Source organism: Rhincodon typus, chromosome 22 (assembly GCF_021869965.1).
Source record: "Rhincodon typus isolate 14 chromosome 22, sRhiTyp1.1, whole genome shotgun sequence".
Taxonomy (NCBI): domain Eukaryota; kingdom Metazoa; phylum Chordata; class Chondrichthyes; order Orectolobiformes; family Rhincodontidae; genus Rhincodon; species Rhincodon typus.
The window spans coordinates 29,030,012-29,050,515 of record NC_063353.1 but is presented as its reverse complement, the minus strand read 5'-3'; the positions used below and the strand labels follow the sequence as shown (position 1 = coordinate 29,050,515).

At 38.9% G+C, this 20,504-nt stretch overlaps 1 protein-coding gene across 9 annotated transcripts in view; it reads right to left on the bottom strand.

Moving 5' to 3' along the window:
• napepld (N-acyl phosphatidylethanolamine phospholipase D) overlaps positions 1 to 20,504 on the bottom strand; it is a 41,248-nt gene that overhangs the window by 3,245 nt on the left and 17,499 nt on the right. For 8 of the 9 annotated variants that reach the window (XM_048610443.1, XM_048610445.1, XM_020522799.2 and 5 more), the window contains one exon: positions 12,395 to 12,509. In XM_048610443.1, the coding sequence (XP_048466400.1) occupies positions 12,395 to 12,509 (115 nt within the window). Of the gene's footprint in view, positions 1 to 4,594; positions 4,699 to 12,394; positions 12,510 to 20,504 lie in introns of all 9 variants that reach the window. The other variant, XR_007264485.1, reaches the window with a different exon arrangement.

Below are 20,504 nucleotides of genomic sequence, written 5' to 3'. Positions count from 1 at the left end.
ATATGCATTTCAGCAAGGCCTTTGACAAGGTACATATGGGAGACTAATAAAGAAGATAATAAAACACAAAATCTGGGGTAAGTTGGCAAGTTAGATCCAAAATTGGCTTAGTAGCAGGAGACAGAGGACGGTGGTAGAAGTCTGTGTCACTGGAGGCTGATATCCAGTGGTGTAACAGAGATCAGTACTGGGTACCTTATTGTTTGTGATACATATAAACACTGCAACAGTGAAGAAACAGTGATATAGTTCCCTGTTAGATTGGTGTGTGGTTTGGACGGAAACTTGCACACATTGATGTTCTCATGTAATTTCTGCGTTTATCCTTCTGTGTGGTAGATGCTGTGGCTTGGAAGGCACTGTCTAAAGAGCCTTAGCAAGTTGCAACAGTGCATCTTGTAGAGAGTGCACAGCCTAATCATCGTCCATTGATGATAGTGAAAGTTGAAATTGCCAGATAGGGTAAACTTCAGTCCTTTCCAGGTTTCTACCATTTATAGAATAATCCCTTGCTGTCAGCCCTTCCCAACTGCATTACCTCATTTTCTTAAGTTGAAGTCCATTTGCCACTGTTCTACCCATTTGATCAGATCCTTGATATCTTCTGCAGTTTACAGCTATCCTCCTTACTATTTATCACCACCTGTCATGTGAAATTCTTGATCATACCCCCAACATTTAAGTCCAAATCATTAAGATACACCACATCAGCAAGGGCCCCAGCACCAAGCCTCTGTCGAGTCCCATTGGAAACAGACTTCTAGTCACAGAAATAACCCTGTACCATCACTTTGCTGACTCCCAGCAGAGTTGGGTATATAGCTATTAGAAACAGACATATTTATGCATTAAGAGAATTGGAAAATGGAAGATTTGAACAATTCCTGGGCTGCAAAAGGGTTACCATGCGAATTCTTGGAAAATGTCAAGAGTCAAGGAATATTGTAGGTTATTTACTGTTTACTGAAAAAGCAAATAACTTCAGAAAAATAGACAATCCAAAGCTTTAAAAGGGCAGCTAAGGGATCTTTAATTACCTTAATTGCTAGACAATTAGAATAAGTATTGGAAGAAGGTTATTGATGAAGATTGCCTAGCAACAGCTTCTGGACTTTTTTTTTGTTTTGCCACAGAGAGAAATAGCAAATTATGACACTCTTTAAGAGTGGAAGTTGAAAGAAAGCTGCCAGTTGTTGGAAGGGTTAGCAAGGAAATGAGCTCTTTCTCAGTGAGGTGTTGACAAATCCTGAAAATTACAAGTAAGAATTTCTAACTATTTCCAGCTGAAGCTCAAATCTTGTCTGAAGATCTTCCATCATTTTGCTGACCAAAAGCAATTGGAATATTTCAATAGGAAATCAAAGGAACTGTGAGATATCAACCCATTCTTTTCAAATTTGAACTCCTACAAAGGGTGTTTTTTTTCCCATTTTTTAAATTATATATTTCCAACCATAATACCTCTGCAGAACTGTGTCATCTTGTAATGTTTGTGTATGAATGTGGATGTTTATTATAAAAGGAGAATATAATGTGACCCTGCACAGTAGCCTAGTTGTTAACCAGTTTTGCTATCTCTTAAAGGCAAAATATGTGTTTCAGAGTGTTACTTTTGAGTTTATTGAAGAAACTTGGTAAAAAAATCTCTTTTGTTCTAGATAACAGTAATAAAGAAAAATAAATCAACCATTTTGGTGATTACACTTTTGCAGTAGCAGAGCTTAAGTTCCAGTGCACTACTTCAGCCAGAATCATAACATAATACAAACATAATTTTGAAAAGCTAAGATAATTGTAGTGCCCCAAAACAGGACATTATCGATCCAAATTTTATGCCAAATAATTCTAACTAATTCTTGACTACTACATTTTGAGACACAAAATTCCAGCTAAATCAAATAATACTGTTCAATTATTTAAAGGTATAACAGAAGTTCATATCACAGAGATAAAATGTACACCAATAACTGAATACAGAAATTGTACGAAAAGCTCTATTTTATCGGACCAATTAATCTATTGTGAAGTGAAAAATCTTCCTTTATAATCTCGCTTTCCCCACTCCAAAACCCCAAGCAGCTTTCAGTAGCCAGCCTTTTCTGTGTCACACTCCTGGATCTTAGACACAAGATATAGGAGTAGAGTAAGGTTAGAATAATATTGGAAAATATCCATGACGTAAGTGAAAATGATCCATTAAGATGACCCCTTCCATATTTTTTCTCAATCTTACAGGAACATCTCAAGTCTTTACTTAGTGTCTTTCAGCTGCAACTCAATTAAGATTCTTTTAAATGGACTTAGACTACATGTAAGTGATTCAAGATACTCTGCCAAGCATTCCATTTGTAGATTATGAAATAATTGATTAGAATTTATTTTCTCTCTAAAACACTTACAAATTTCTGTTCTAATTGAAATCTTATGGCAGGAATCTGTTGCAGTGCAAACCTAAAATGGCACTTTTTCAAAATGCACTGTTGATCATTCTTTGCTTCAAGCCAAAATAATCACTTCTAGATATATGCAAATCTAATTAATTATAGTCTAATTATAACATACTCAATATGAAGCAAACTAAAAGTCTTGACAGGACTATTTTAAGGTTATGAGTTGGAGATTTCTTGAAATTGCTGTTTATGAAGTGGTACTAACCATAAATTAGGTCCTGGACCAAAATCTGTAATATATACACATTATGGTTTTAAAAATGCATGTTTTCCAGTTTGTTTATTTACTGCAATACAACTTCCTTTTGAAACTGCATTAAAAATGTACTTTAGCACACAGTGTCTTATACAGTCATGGAATTCTTGCAGTTCCCAAAAAGTAAATACAAAAGCCCCTCCTCCTCTAGTACACAATTACACTCTGATATAGATGAAGCAGGGCTTGTTGTTAATTCTCTCTCCCCCCAACCCTTCCCATTTAACCAAAATAAAGTCACCCTGTAAGTTGCTGAAAGTAAGAGTTGATAATGGGCTGGTGAGGGAAAATAGAAGTTTAATTTCTTGGTGAATAATGGGATCAACAGTCTTATCTCCTTAGCCAATTTAAAGGTTGCAAGAGGAAACAACAAAGAAGGAAGCTGGATGAATTAGAGTCAAAATGAGCACAGAAAGAGAAATGAAGGAATTAGATTAATAAAGAAAAATGAGACTGATGAAAAATAATAAGAAACAATTACATTTCAGTCTGTAAGGGTCACCTGCTCATTGGATAAATTCACTAAGCCAGAATTCTTTTCTATAAATTTCACATATTTGAAAAAACATTGGATTGGATTTTACCAAGGTTTCCCTCTGTGAGCGCCAGTGAACTTTCTCAAATCAATTTTATGCAGCTCACCTCATTATGTATACACCATTCCTCTATACAGCACCCCCACTTGCATTACTGTGTGGTCACAAACAGAAGTACTTGTCACTGCTGGGAACTTACAGGATTTCTCGCACTGGTGCCATATTTAAAGCCCAGCCATGCCCAAGTACCACCCACCAGGAACTGCCCTTCACAGTGCATGTAGTGACACAAGAACAAAATAGTAGTATCTCAGGGGGCATGGGTGACATTTCCTTCAAAATAGAATCTGAAATTTCTAAATGTATTACCATTTTACATTATCACCATTTGCATTTTCACAACAAGAATCAAAGTCCACAGGCTACGCATCCTTAGCACCACACCATGTTCAAGCTTGTCTAAGGGTGTGCTACAATTTCCCTAATACCCATTGTATCATAACATGTTGGAAAGCTTTTAAATGGTTGAAGATATTAACCAGTATTGAATGACAGAGTGAAGAAAAAGCAAAAGGAAAAGGCTGCTTTTGCTTCAGGGAACAATCAGGGACCTTGCCTTTTGAGCCACAACAAACTTCTAGTCAATGAATGACCACTATACCCAGCTCACACCTACTGGAATCTGGTGTCATTTAGGCCCCATCTGGTTTGTTGCATCTGATGCTCCAGTGATCTATCATGCTGAAGATGATGTTCCTGCTGCTCAACATCTTTATCTTCCTCCATGGAAGACTGCTGCCACTCTCCACTGCTTCAGAGTCCATCACATCTCCTTTTTGCCTGCTCCAGTTGTGCACAGCATTCTAGGATTATGCAGCACCTTCGACCTCGATTGTACTCCAAGGAATCCCAACCGATCCAAGCATCACAACCTCATCTTCAGGAGGCCTACACTCTCTGCTCCACAACTGCCCTGGCGGATGAATGGTTGCACTGTATCCTGGGGCTTGCGTAACGGAGTAGCCTCCCAGTAACTAACCTTGTCCTTGCAATGAGTTAGGAACATGGCAGCTTCTATGGTACCTGGTGCAGATTTCTAAGATGTGATACTGATGATCACAAATGACTCATTTAAGAGAATGGAAATCTTTCTGTTAATGAAATTAGCCACAATATATAGTACTCTCACATGATTGATGATCGTATCAGGAAACAAAATGATAAATGGCTTCTCAGAGGTTTGGAGTGGCAGCTTTCATGGTCTGCAGGATCCAACTAATGCAGTGGGCACTCGGAATGAACGTGTATGGTCTATAACAACTGGCTCCTGGAGGAAGTTAGCTCTGCCTCACCTCAGGAATAATGATCGTTTTCTAAGAGGCTTGAAGTCGAATGTTCTTTGTGAGCAATATAACTTCATTTGTTTAGCTCCTAGATTCAGGCTTTATGGTTATTCCTGAAAAATAATTGGTGCTTTATTAACAAATAGTGTTCAGTTAATTCTCTGTTTCCTTAGATTAATGCTTCCTGTTTTTTGTGTCCAATTCTGGCTTCTGGAATCAAACATCAGTTATTGATCCAGGAAGCAACAAATTAAAACTACAAAAACATGTTGATAACAAGACTCTTTCCAGCAAATGTGGCTGACAGACAACAATGGTTCTTGCCCATGTATAAACCAAGAGCTTATGCAATTCAGCACATACTTTGAAGCAAGCACATTCCAGACACAATAATTCCAATGAGAAAGAATTGTTTCACTGCCTTTGCTAAAAGTCAGTTTGATGAATAAAATTCATCCCAAAAACCACCATCTCCTCAGATACACTGAAAATGCACTCAGCATACCATTTATTAATTTCCAGTGGAAGGTCATTTTTTTCTTTGGTATTTATTTCAAATTCTCTCAATTTGTCAATGTTTGCAGGCTTATTTTTCTACTGCTGTGATAAGGATGCCATCTAACTTTAATTCCAACCTTTTCACCAATGTCCTCTTTGATTACTGTTTAAAGGCATGCATTAAATATAACCCAGATCACCTTGGGCTTTGAGTGTATTGGCAGTGAAGGGTGACTGTAGAAATCAGAATCTTTTCTATTTCCAACAACAATGACTACATTTAAGAAGTACTGCATTGATTGTACAGTGCTTCAAAGCATCTCAAGGTTGTGAAAGGTGGAGATATAAATACAAGTCGTTCATTCTGAGTGCCCACTGCATTAGTTAGATCCTGCAGACCATGAAAGCTGCCACTCCAAACCTCTAAGAAGCCACTTATCATTTTGTTTCCTGATACGATCCTCAAAAGTCTTAAAAACAGTGGTCAAAACATCAATTAGTGATGCCTTTGGGAAGAAATGATGTTTTGTGCTGGCTTCTAGGACTGAAAATGAATCTGTAATTTTGATGTTGGGTAATGGAATGCAAGGCCAATTTGAATTTTAGCTCTGTCACCAGAGAGTGGCAGGGACTAAAAGCCAGGCTTCTCTCTACTGAAAGTAGAGTTGGTGGTCATCAAACTCATACTCTACAAGAATGATTCCCAAACATTTTGCCCACCGCGAACCCATTTTGAGGCTTGAAAACTGTTACAAGTCCTTGGTGGGCTTTGAGAGTGCAGTGGAAGACAGTATCTACGAGACTGGGTTGGGATGGATTACTGCCTTGAAGCTTGCAACCCCAAAATTTCAGCTCACAACTTCACTTGGGAGTCCCAACCCCCATGTTGGGAACCCCTGCTGTACCACATTTCCCATCACTGTGCAAAATGATACTTGGACTGGGAACACAAATAAGAAACTTCTTATGGAAAATTAAAACTAAAAGGAACAAAAAAAAACTCAAATTAATTTTAAAACAACCCTCACACCAGGGTAGAGATTCTATTTAGGCATTTCCTAATGAGAGAGTGTGATCTACTGTTGTCACTGGTTTTGCTCATGTCAAAGAGTCATTATAGTCTGTAGCTAATGCCAAAAGAGAAATAAAGGAAAATGGTTAAGGAACTTAAATGGTTTGACAGAAACCGGGAGACTGAGAGCAAGGGCTCACAAAACAATGTATTGTCTGCATTAGGTGAGACTACCATGTTACCAGCAAAACAAGCAGATTGGAGATGCATTTTAAAATGTGGTCAGAGGAAGGTCAAAGAATTAACTACTATTCTGGACTTAGGAACTTACACCTTGTCAAAAGAAGAACATTCAAACTGCAGAGATTTGTGGAACCAATGGATATTCCTCAGAAAATGAATATCATCATCATCAGAAAAATGCCTGTAATATTTAGGAAACTTTCTGCTTTGCATTTTTCATGAGAAATACAACAATTATTATTTGAAGAGTGAAGGTAAAATAGCCATAGTCTGACCAGGCCAAGGGCTGTTTTCCCAGGGAGAGAGGACTGGTGGTGGTTTAACCTGAGGATCACCACACCTCAGGGAAGAAGTTGAGAAGGAGCATCCTTGATAGCAACCTCAGCCGGTGTGGGAATTGAACCCATGTTGTTGACCTCACTCTGCATTGCAAACCAGCCATCCAGCCAACTGAGCTAATGCTTAGACGAAACCAATAATAAAATCAGTTATAATATGCAACAGATCAACTTACTGAAACATGGCAATCAGAACCCACAGTGATTGAGTACTGTGGAATTACTGAAACCTTAGCTATGTATTGCAACATACATTCCCTGATTCTCCTGCAAAAATAGTTTCACTGCCATTCCACAACAAACCAAATCTCCCAAAATACTTGACCTTGCAAACCATAATAAAGATGAACTTTACAAAGTCAAAATTCACTTGGTTATTTTTAAAATACATATGCTGTTCCCTGCAGTGTTTTAATGCTAGGGGAGTGACCCTTAAATATAGATGTCTCCTGGCCAAATTTTGACTCCTTTGGGCGTGGTGGAGTCAAAGTCCATCTGGCCACCTGCTAATTAAAATAATGACATTACTCCAATTACCCCTCTCCAAAAAGAAGCTTCAGTTGAGCCTGAAAATGATTTAAATCCAGAGGATTAAAAAGAAAGCAAAACGTTTACAAACAGGCATTTTTGCAAAAACCTTAATTACTATTTTGGAAAGTCATAAACTCATTTAAAGTAAGCAATGTAATGGAGTAAGACTATCCTATGAATAAATATATGAATTATTCTTTTACTACACAGACAGACTTGCTTGGAATTGAAACTGCAAATTATAAGAGTGGTGTAATCTGAATCTCCATACTACTTGTATTCGGCAGCCTGGTCCCAACCATTATAGTGATTATCAAAGGGTGTTTTTGTTCTGTAACTTAAACGTTACTACCCATCAACACTGTACTGATAACATAAACACAAATACAGTCTCACCTTAGGCACCTGTGAGAGACAGAAAGTATATTGGGTGAGACTCCTAGTAAAACTAGTTTTTGGTTCTGCTTTGCAGTCATCTAAGGTCTTTATTTTCCGTTGAAATAAGGAGTTGAATTATTTTATTATTTGGCAAGTTCTGCCGCCATGATCAAAAGCAGAAGCCAATTTCACTTCAATAGGCAGAAAGACACTGGCAATTGCTACTGGCAACCAACGAACAGCCGGCTCTGGAAGAGCCATGCAATTCAGGAGGGGTGTCACTCCTTTGTTCTGCTGCTAGCTGAGGCATTGCTGAGGCTGCAGGTATAGGAGGAGAGCCTCTGAAAGGCAAAGAACACGAAGGTTTATGTGAGGATGCCAGAGCTAGGCAGGAAGGCCCCAGCGACCAGGCTGCAAGAAATTGTAGTGCACCGATAGCAGTGTTGCTGCTGGGGAAGCTATTGTTGGGGCAGGGGCCCTCCATTAGCCATGGACTGCTCACAAGAGGCAGCACCAGAGGAACCCACTTGGAGGCCCCCATGTTTATCTGGTAGGCTCTGATGCAGCAGCCAACTCTCCCAATACAGGAAAGACACCAACAAGGGAAGGAAGTGACCCTAACTTTGGTCATTAAGTAGGTCAACCACTGCCGACTTGGCAGTTGTGCTGCTAAGGGTTGTGCCACTGGCAATAATGGCATGGCACTGGAAAGATGTTGGGGGTCTCAATCATACACCTTTCCTCAACATGTTGACATCCCTCCTGCCTCCCAGCTTGAGCTCAATGGGTGGAAAAAACTCGGCTCCAAATTTAGAATTGGTATCAAAAGTTTATTCCTTCACAGCACCATTAAACATGTGCAGCAAAACTGCACTGTAACAGAGATCCTACAACATTGTCAGAAGTTAAGAATTCCAAAGAAATAATTTCCATTCCTTTTTATGGGGTGTTTTGTATGGCATTTCCAATTAAGAAAGGCAATGCGAGGGATGTTTTTAATGTAGAAGGCTGTGAGAATTTTGTTTCTAAATGAACTGAGCATGAAGTCGTTTGGAACAAAACAGAAAGTGCTGGAGAACCGAGAGGAAAACCAAGTTAATGTTTCGAGTACAGTGACAAAGGGTCTGGCAGCATCTCTCCACAGATCCTGCTGAGATTCTCCAGCATTTCTGTTTTTGTATTTATAATTTTATAAAATGCCACATTGACTGAATATAAATTGTGCTTTTTGAACAAAATAGACTGTATCTGCAATTACTAAGCTGCAAATTCACCCCATAGAATATATGTGTGTGTGCGCGCCTGTGTGCATGTAAGAGTAAGGGGAGGGGAAGAAAGAGAGTGTACGCGCGCGCATGTGTGGAGGAAGAGCGTGTGTGTGTGCACGCGCATGCTTGAGAAGCTCACTCACTAACTCTTGCTCTCTGTCTCACACACGCACTCTCTGTCTGTGCACATGCTTCTCTCTCAAGCGCACACTCTCTGTCTCACTCCCCCTCACGCCCACTCCCTGTCTCTCTCTCTCATGCACGCAGAGACTGTGTGTCGTGTGCGTGTGCACACTCGCATGCTTCACTCTCCCTTCCCCTCACATGCATCCACACATAGATTTATGCACTATGGGGCGAATTTGCATTTGTAGATTTGTAATTGCAGATACATTCTATTCAAAAAGCATACAATTTGTAAACAGTCAATGTGGCATTTAGGAAATAAAACCAGTCTGACTCCAAGTTAATACACAGCCAGATTCTAAACAGGGCCTCATATCTAAAATGCATTGTCTGACCTGAGATGTCACCTCTAGTTACTGATAAAACCTTTAGTTATCTCAGGGCAGTGACTTGAAAGAAATTCTGGGATTTGCATATCAATCAATTGAAACCTGCATCTCCTTTCTAACTGATTAAAGATTTAGCAGCCATCTTAGGTTTGTCAAATACATTTGCATTGGTTCTATGACCCTTTGATCTTTTGCTTATAAATTCCTTATCTGATGCCACCTCTCTCACTAACACCTGAAGAACAAGCAAGGCTCCAAAAGCTTGTGTTCCCAAACAAACCTGTTGGACTATCACCTAGTGTCGTGAAATATCAGGAAGCGCAGGGGTCCTAACAGTCGTCCCGAGGGAACCCCTCTATAAACTGACCTCAGTCAGATAAACAACCATTCATTACTCTGAGGAGTTCTGAGGAAGAGTCACCGGACCTCAAACATTAACTCTTTTTTTTACTTCACAGATCCTGCCAGACCTGCTGGGCTTTTCCAGCAACTTCGTTTTTGTTCCTGATTTACAGCATCTGCAGTTCTTTCGGTTTTTAACCATTCATTACTACTGTTTCCTGTCACTCAGCCATGTTGTTACTCCTAAACTGACCTGAATGGGGCCTTCGTTATGTAAATTGGTTGCCTGCTTCCATTTGGCCTTCACAAGCTCTGCCAGGGAAAGACCTTTAGCAAGTACATTCTAATTAATACCTTCAGGAAACAGAAAAAAATTACAGCAAAGTTAACTCGTTTCTTTTTAAAAGGACATTTTTTTGTTTATTCTGGAGGAAGACTTTGCTGAGGGAGAGAATCAGAATTAAAGATTCCCTCAAGGTAGGGACAGAATGAAGTCTAATAAATTACGAATGTAATCCACTGCAATGATGGCAAATATAACAACTTGGAATGTGCTTATACAAGTAATCCTGCTTAATACAACAGAAAATCTGTCCAGACTTGAATTCAATAATAGGTCATTTCAAGAGACACCCATGACAAAATGAGTCACATAATTAGAAAGGAAGACTATTAAGATGCTATATTCTCCAGATGAAGAGCTGCCTTATTGAAGAATGACCCTTTCTCTTTGGATGATTCAATTATCATGCAGATGGCCAATTTACTCATCTCAGATGAAGAGGTTACATAAACAAATACTCAAACAAAAGGTGATACATATCAGGGAAATGGCAGAACTAAATTCCTCTGTCCCTCAACAATTCTAATTTTACAGATGCACTGTGACCTTTACTAAGGAGGAGGTTAATTAGAGTGAGGAATCCTGCCAATTTATAGCATCTACAATATCCTGTGGGCAATATATTTTACTTTCAGCAAAGCGACAATTGGATATACTAGTTCTTAGATATTTGGTAAGAAGCAATACACTTACTAATGCTTATATTATTACAGAATCACATGCCATTAGCTTGTACCTTGCTACTACAATGTTTTCATTTCCAGAAGCTGTGTGTTTTCTTATGGACAATTCAGATAAACATGAGGTACTGTGCTCTACACTAAAATCCCAGATTAAATTCCTAGTTCATGCTAAATTAGCTAATTGCAATCAGAGCGAAGATGGAAGCCTAATAATTTACTTCAAAATTCTCAAGATTGGCACAGGGAGAAAAAGCAACCAGAAGTTCCATTTCTGGTCATAATGCAGTCTGATATTTTTTCAGTTTTCTTTTCTTCAGTCTATCCTAATTTTTTAGCCTCCATGCAGGAATATAACCTTATGGCTATTATTTAAATATTGGTTCTCCAATGGATGCTGCTCTCCTTTCTACTATGAGAAAGAACAGCAGTGCAAAAGGGACAAAAATCAGGGGCAAAGCATCTCCCTGCATGTAAATTGCTAGCAGAAAGTGGGTGTACCAGCTGCAAGCATATGTTCCTGCTTTCTTCCTCCCTTGTTATAAGTGTTTCTACCAGAATCCTTTAGAGAAATGTGGTGATTGGGTCAGTGACTGCAGAAGAAAGGTCTCAAATTCTTTGAATTGGATGAAACGCTAGTAGGGGTCTCCTCTTTTTCCAGATTACCTGTAACATCTATTCAGTCCTTAGTTCTTTGCTTTTTCTTCAGGGCTATAATTATTTCAATAAACGATTTAAAGTATTCATATAGTTTTCAGGTTGAAGAAATTAAAAAGACATTGTAAACAAATGGATTCCTTGGTAGAACCAGTAAACCTAGAAAGTAGATATAAACACCATTAGAGATGTAAATTATTCAAATGGGCCACAGCATCATCGGGTTTGTATTGAAGTAAAAAGATAATTAGTTTACATTTTTGATTGTGCCATTCATGGAAATCAGCCAATGCCATGGTGCTGGTTGGCGAGGGTAGAAATATTACGTTTAATTTCATCTAACTGTGTGCGTGTTTGCAAACAGAAGTAGGCAGTCAGCTTGATTGGAATTGGAAGAAGGCAAAAATAATCTGCATGGAGTTGTAAAGCTGCTCTGGGACCAAAGGCTGCACAGGATGTGGAGAAGCAGACTGGAAAAAAGTAGTCGACTTCTGTCCAAAGTCAGGACAAGCAGCACAGAGACCATGAGAAACCAGGGTCGTTCCTGATTTTATACATCACTCAGCAAGAATGTAGCGATGCCCAAGCTTGAACAGAAAGGTCTACAGTCGTGAGGTTTTGATGCAAAGTTGGAAGGTAAGTTAGCCAACAGCTTATGAAAGGATGCCCACGAGATCTCATATTTTGGAGGATAGCTGGAATACAGCTGGATAAATCAAAGTGAATTCTGGAGAGCTGTGGGTAACTTGGATTGGTCCCAGCAGGCAATTTTTTTCTTTAAATTTCTACAGAGAGCCTAACTAGATAGAGTTGGTCGGTCAACACATACTGTCAAACATTCACACATGTAGAATAGTGCTAACAGAGATTGCAATTGCCATTTTAAAAAAAATTACTTCTGGTCTAGCCAAGATAAATTGTATGCAAATTAAAGTATATGAATAACAAACGTTAAAATTAACTGTCAGGTGTTTGAAATGGCACTTTGATAGGTAAGGACTTACCTCATTGGCCAAAGCAAATGTTCCCCAGTGTATTCCTATAGACTTTTTTGCCTGAACATCTATATGGATCCTCACAGCCTCCTCTGGGTTCACATGATTATATTTCATAAACCATCTGGAGCAGAGACATAAACATAGACTGGTAAATTAGGAACCTCAAACTGAATAGTAGCAGAAACTTCATGTTTCTGTGCTGAACATATAAAGATCTATTACATCCCCTTTTCCTATTAGAAACACATGATCACTTTCATGGAGAGTGAAAAACAGAAGAAGAAACAGAGATGGAACCAATGCCTAGCTCACATACAAACCTTAAACTGTCACTTACATGCTGGTTCTCAGCTCAATCGCCTCAATGTCAAATCTAAATTGTCCATCAGAGACAGTGCATGATCTACAATTTATGTTGTTGCCCACTCTGCTCCAGGTTTGCAAGCCACTCTCAATCTCTTCAATTCTGCTTCCAAGAACTTCAGTCTGATCTTTTATAGCATTGCTGGCAAGGCCAAGAATTGTTTACCATCCCAAATGCCCTTGGTAGACCATTAAGAAGATGTCGGTCTGGAGTCACACATAAATCAAACTGGGTAAGAATGGTGTATTTCCTTCCATAAAGGACATAAACCAGATGGCTTACGACAATCGATGATAGCTGTCATAGTCATCATTACTGGGACTAGATATATTTTCCCAGATTTACTAATTACCAAATTAAAATTCTATCTGCTGCCTTGGATTTGAACCTTTGCCCTCAGAGTATTAATTTGAACCTTTGAATTATTAACCCAAAGACATTATCACTACACCACTATCGCTCCAAAGTGAAAAACATAGATCAGTCCACACTTGTTCAACCAAACATACCACTTCCATATATTTTGAAGGACTTTAAAATACTTTAATGAGCTTTTCCTGTAAATTAGAAAGCACCTTCATCAAAAGAACGCTCTTGACAAAGACATACAACAATAAAGAGGGATTATTTCTCTCAAAGGGTCATGTAACCGTGGAATTCACTACCCTAGAGTGTAGTTGCAGCTGGGATACTGAATAAATTTAAGTAGAAGACAGATTTTTAATTAGCAAAGAGTTAAAGGATTATGGGGAATGGGCAGGAAAGTGAAGTTGAGGTTGAGATGAGATCAGCTATGATTTTATTAAATGGCTGAGCATGCTGAAGGGGCTTACTTACTCCTAGTTCTTATGTTCTTAGCAGCACTAGCTCAGCGTTTAAAAATTACAGGATTGTGTGTTTGACAACAAAAACATCTGCAAGTCGACAAAAGCCTTAATGCACAGAGCAGTTGTCATCACCACATTCCTGTACTTCAGTGAGACCTGGATTGTGTATCCATGACACAAAGTACTACTCAAAAAAAATTCTATCAGCAATGCATCTGCCACATCCTCCGGACTCAACAATAAGTATACTTTAGTTCCTTTTTTTTTAAGAAAGCCAGATCCACATGCACTTAGGCAAAACTGCAAAAAAAAACCAACTTCCATGGACTGAACTCTGTCTGCTTGGTGGAAAAGCATCTACCCTGATAGGTCCTGTTTTCACAATTCTCAAATAGTCAACTTTCCAGAGGAGAACAAAGAAAATGCTCAAAGGCTTGCCTAAGTGAACTACTGTAGTCTATGTGAGGTAGGTACACCTACATTGAAAGAATAGCAATTTACTTGCAACTAACTTGGAACTGGCAAGTAATATATGTTTAGTGCCCTTGTCCTTTTGGGTATTAGAGATTGCCGGTTTGAAAAATGCTATTGAAGAAACATCCGCAATCTATTGCAATTACAGGAAATGAATGTTTATTGTAACAGGAAATGTCAAGAGAAGATAATTAGACTCTCCCTTTGGAGATGATCATTGCCTGGCATTATATGGTATAAATGTTACTTGCCACTTGGCAATGGACCGCTTAAGTATCTGAAAAATTGAGTGTGGAACTGGACACTGCTAACTGTATGATAGACAAAGGTCTTTGATGGAGCAACTGAAGATGTTTGGGCATAGTGAAACTGAAACAACAATATCCTGGAGCAGAGATACCTGGGATTCCAACAACCAAAAGCTATTGTCTTTTGCGCTAGATATGACTCTAACCAAATGGAGGATTTTCCGTTAATTCCCATTTATTTAAATTTTACTACGATTTCTTTAGGCCACACTTTCTCAAATGCTGCCTTGGTATCTACAGCAGTTACTCTCATCTTACCTCTGGAATACAGCCCTTTTTTTCCCCTGCCGATTGACCAGAGTGAAACCTAGCTCTTGCAACGAACAGCCTGAGGTATGGAACTGTAAACTGGTTCTTTGCACAGTAGAAGTCAATTTGGTCTCCTGTGGAGAACTTGGAGAAATTTGATGGTGTATTTGAAAATATACAAGTAATATTTTTGACATTGATAGATTTTGGTCAATAAATACACCCAACACATGTCGTTAATGATTTATATACATAGATGAGAGATTTATACAGAGGGTCATCCTTCAATTACTCAGTAAGTTTAATTAAGTTAGAAGCTCAGCCATAAATAGCATAATGCTCCAGATTTGATCCCAGGTCTGTGCTGAGTCAGCAATGATAACACTACATGTCCTACAATTCACTTTGGGATGTTGGATTAATAAAGGATAATCCTATTTGTGTACTCAACCTTTGGTAGAAATGTGTGTACTGGCCCTTAATAGTGTCAGAATTACATTCAGCACAGATTCCTCCCACAGTCAAATATCATGACAATACTGTTAAAGCTTTCTGGTGAAGGAATGCCAGTTATTAGAGAAGGTTTTGCATACATCTGGAGCCAACATCGTTCGGAGAGGAAGTAAAAGGTTAAAACTTAGAAGAGAATGGTCAAGGGGAACATTTTTCCAGGGATATCAGCACCATCTGATTTTCTAACGAATTTAGGATACTTTAGAGAGATTAGCGGCTGTTCTACTTAATTACTCCATGCACATTATTAAATATTAGTATATCTGGTAATGACAAACAAATGGTCAGAAAATTTAATAACAAAACTAGAGTTATGTAGTATGTAAGAAAAAGGATTTACAAATTAGTATATTTTAACGTTGGGCCAATATATATTTCTTGTCCATCGTTTCAAGTTATGCCCTCCATTGCCAGGGCCATACCATGCCAACAGCAATTTGCATTAATGTTACTTAACACTACTAACTCACATTTGGAACTTCTACTACTGGATATTTGGCTGTTTTGCCCTGTTGAAGTTCCTGTAGAGAAGTTCACATATGCCTTAAAGTATCCAACTTAAATTATAACACATTCTGATGTCCAGCAAATAACTGGATCTTAAGAAACTTACAATTGCAACCATTATACTACAGAAAATTTACGTAAAATGGTTTCAATGGTACTGAAGTAACTATAAACAAAATATATTAATCAGTTTTGAGTGCAGAAGCAAGAAAGTAAGAGTTAATTTGTACAAAGCATTCATTAGGCCACTGTTGCCATGTTGTGTGCAATTTTACAGACTCCACTGTAGTAAGAATAATGGAGCCATAAAAATGCAGAGTTGATTCCCAGGATAATATGAACATACTTATGATGAGATCCATGAAAAACAGAGCTGCATTCATTGCAGCACAAAAGGTCAGGAGGCCCAACATGCACCAAATTTTGAAATGGTAAAGAAAACAAGTGAAAAATTATTTCCATTGACAGTCAAAGAGCATGGAAACAGACTCTTTGCTCCAACTCATCCATGCCAACCAAGTTTCCCAAACTAAGCTAGTACCACTTGCCTGTATCTGACCCATATTCGTCTAAACCTTTCCTATTCATGTACCTGTCAAATGTCTTTTAAATGTTATAACCATACCTGCATCTACCACTTCCTCAATCCACATAATGCCACCCCATGTGATAAAGTTGCCCCTCAAGTCCCTTTCAAATCCTTTGCCTCTCACCTTAAAAAGATCCCCCCTAGTTTTAAACTCCCCCACCCTAGGAAAAAAAAACTTTGCTATTTATCTTATCTATGTCCCCTGTGATTTTTTAAACCTCCATATGGTCAACCCTCAACATCCTACGCTCTAATGAAAAAAAGTCCCAGCTCTCCATAAAACTCAAACCCTCCAGTCCCAGCAACGTCCTTGCAAATCTCTTCTGAACCCTCTCCAATTTCATAATTTCCTCCAAAGAGCAGGGCGACTAAAACTGTACACAGTACTCCAAAAGTGGTCTCACCAACGTCCTGTACAACCTCATGACATCCCAACTCCTATACTCAATGGTCTGAGCAATGAAGGCAAGTGTGCTTATTACCTTCTTAACCACCCTGTTTACATGTGATACAACTTTCAAAGAACTGTGTACCTGAACCCCTAGATCTCTCCGTTTAACACCAGCACCTAGGGCCCTACCATTAACTGTATAAGTCCTGTCTTTGTTCACTTGACCAAAATGCAATACCTCGCATTTATCCAAATTAAACTCCATCTCTCACTCCTCAGTCCATTGGCCCAGTTGATCAAGATTCCTTTGTAAGCTTAGATAGCCTTCTTCACTGTCAACTATACCTCCAAGTTTGGTGTCATATGCAAACTTACTAACCATGCCTCCTAAATTCTCATCTAAATCATTTATATAAATGACAAACAAAAGTGGAACTAGTACCAATCCCTGCAGAACACCGCTGGTCACAAGCCTCCACTCCAAAATACAACCCTCCAACACCACCCTCTGTCTCCTACTGTCAAGCCAATTTTGTATCCAGTTGGCAAGCTCTCCCTGAATCCATGTGATCTGACTTTACAAACCAGTCTACTATGCAGATTGTCAAAGGCTTTCCTAAATTCCATGTAGACAACATCTATCGCACTGCATTCAATCTTCTTGGGGTCAGGTCCTTAAAAAACTCAATCAAGTTTGCGAGACAAAATTTCCCATGCACAAAGCCATGCTGATTATCCTGAATCAGTCCTTGCTTCTCCAAAAGCATGTAAATCCTATCTCTCAGAATCCCCTCCAACAACTTACGCCACCACTCTAATAGGAACATACTGCCCCTGAACTTTCATTATCTTACTTTTGAAAGCCTGCACTTGCCAGTCATTCCTTTAACTGCAAACAGTTTATTCCAATCAACTTTTGAAAGCTCCTAACTCATCTGTCAAAATTAGCCTTACTTCAATTAAGAATTTTAACATTTATACAACGCCCATCCTTTTGCATAATTCTATTAGTTTTAAAATAGCTATGATCACCGGTCCCAAAGTGTTCCCTCACTGCTTTGTTGGTGAATTTGTATTAAGGATTAACACTAACGGAGAGGTTAATTTTCTTCCCACCACCACCCCCCCACACATAAATGGTCCTTAGAACATGGAACACATTAGAAGTCAACACTTTGCACAACCTCAGGATGTGACAAAGTGCTTTATAATTTCATCAAAAGTTTTGAAAGGAACACAACAACCAAAGAAATGAATATTGCTCTGAACACCAAAGAGAACCTGTGTGCTTTTCTTCAAAATAATGCTACGGGACCTTTATCATCCACCCGAGAGAGCGGACAGGGTCTTGTTTTTCTTAACTAAAAGACGCACTTCTGATAGTGCAGTGCTGAGAGAGTGCTGCACTATCAGCCTACAGTTTACACCCAAATGTCTGGAGTGAGATTGTATCCACAAACATCAGACTCAGAAAAAGTCAGTGCTACCAACACAGCTGAGCAGTTATTTGAACTGTGTCCCCTATTAAAAGAGCAAAGGAAAGAAAAGTGATCAAGGGGATTTGGAGCTTTAAGTTGAAACCGGAAATGTTGACAGAATGATGAGCCTCTTTTTGTGCTGACATTTCTATGATAAGGCATAGCATTGTACAGAGGCCACTACTAATGCATTTATTCGAAATTACTAGACCATTGACAAGTTTTAATGTCTAGACTATAGAACAAGAGATTAGAAACGCTGAACTTATGAAGAAGAGGAATTAGCTCATAAACTGCAAGTCATTAGGATTGGTCAGGATTCACAGCTTGTTGTTTAAGTATAAGCTCTGACCAGTGATAACCTGTAGATGATCAAAATACTCCAATGAGAACTGAACAAAACTAAAGATGTGCCTGCATGATTGCATACCATCGTTGGAAATTCCTGTTCATTAGCATGAATGTAATCTGCAAGATACGTGAAAACAAAAATATATCAAAGCATGCAAAGAGGAAAGTAAACCCCTGCAGCTGCTGCTGATAACATTACAAACATCAAGGAGAAATTGGGGGCGTGCTGGGACAAACTAAGTGTACTATTTCAGGATCTTTCAAAAATAACATTTTCACTCTTTGTATGGAAGCAAAGCAAATGATCAAATCAGAGAGATTGGCAGTCATAATTTTTTTTTAAAAAAAAGGCCAAGATGTTCTCAGTTACTGTTTTTCACTCTGGCACTAAAAAGACTAAGAAGTATAATGTAAGGTCTGGCTAAATTGGGTTTCGGCCTATGGTGATAATTTCTGCTCATTATAGGAAATGGAGTCACTGTCTTTCCCTTGAAAGGTTAGTAAAGCAAAGCAAAGGTTACAAAAATGGGACTTCATATGCCATGGTTGTACATTCCCCTGACACCACTGGTTCCTGGCATAAATCTAGAGACCGCTACTTTCAGTGAGGTGGTGTGTTCTGGTGTCCAGAAGGGCACAGAACTCAGAGGGTCAGACCATGGAAATAGCCTGAAGTTCTAAAGAACAGCAGGTCTAGAAATTAAGCTACACAACATCTGATCTTTTGGGGGGCTTAGATGGCCTTCCTAAGTTTTCAATGTGTCATATATACATCATATGTAAAGTGGGCTGCCTGGGACCCCAAATCCAGCAGATCACTCATGACAGGTCCATCTTCCACAGCTGGACCTTATTCCAAAATTCACAGATGTTTCTGCCCTTGAATAAAGTGCACACAGCTACTCCAGTGAAGATCAATCAAGTAATGCCACTGTTGCAACTGCAGTGGGAATATGCACAAATTAGTGTTGGGAATTCAGTCCAATGTCTGCCCTGGATCCTCAATGACCCTCAAATGGGATGGGAATCCGGTAATTTCAGAAGAACCACTGCTGGGAGCAGAATTTTGGCCTTTGGTTCGTATTGGAACATGTAGGATGATTGTGGACAGTTTTGTGTTTTTGTAGCTAATCTAACACTGAGACGAAGAAACTCTCTTCCAGCTGAGGCCACCGGAAGCCAACCTTTCAGACACGCTTACACTGTCTATCTGAATTCACAAAATATACAGATCATGGATTTTAATTTTTTCTGGGTTAAAAATCCTGCTTTCCTCACCTCAATGTAGCTGATGCAGTGACTCTCAGCAGAGGGTCAATTGAGGCACCTTTGACTTTGGGATACAAAGAAACACTAGTTGTACTGATGGGCTTTATACATCACACGATTTTAATTTCTGCTAAAGTCAATAGAAAGGAAAATGGGGAGGCATGTTTTATGGATAGCTGGTCCAATATCACCTATATTACTCCAATGCCTAAGCCCCAGTTTTAAAATGGAAAGAAAAAGGATATAGAATAAAGTGATGCAGATGTATTCTTAATTAAAGAGAGAAAATAAAAACAGGTTCTGATATGTTAAAAGTGCAGAGAACCTTTACAAGCATAATGCAATTGTCAGCTCTACTGAACATGCTGGGCTTTTTTCAGAAGGCAAACTGGGTGACCTGATAGCGGTCATTAAAATAATGAGTTAATTTGATTGCCTAAATGTCAAGAAAACATGAGATAGTCCCAAAGTAGAAGCTGATGAACATAGAATAGTTGCTATACGACAATTAGCTATGGGAACAGAGGCAAGCCATTCGGCCCATTAAGCCTACCCTGCCATTCAAAGAAATCATAGCAAATCTAATAATCTTCAAATTAATTTTTCTGCCTTATCCCCATAACCATTGACTCCTTGACTGACAAAAATATATCTATCACAGCCTTGAATATACTTAACAAACCCAGCCTTGACAGCCCCCTGCACTAAAAAATTCCACAGATCCAGTACTTAGAGAAGAAATTCCTCCTCATCTCTTAAATGGGTGATCCCTTACTCTAAAATTATGCCCTTTGGT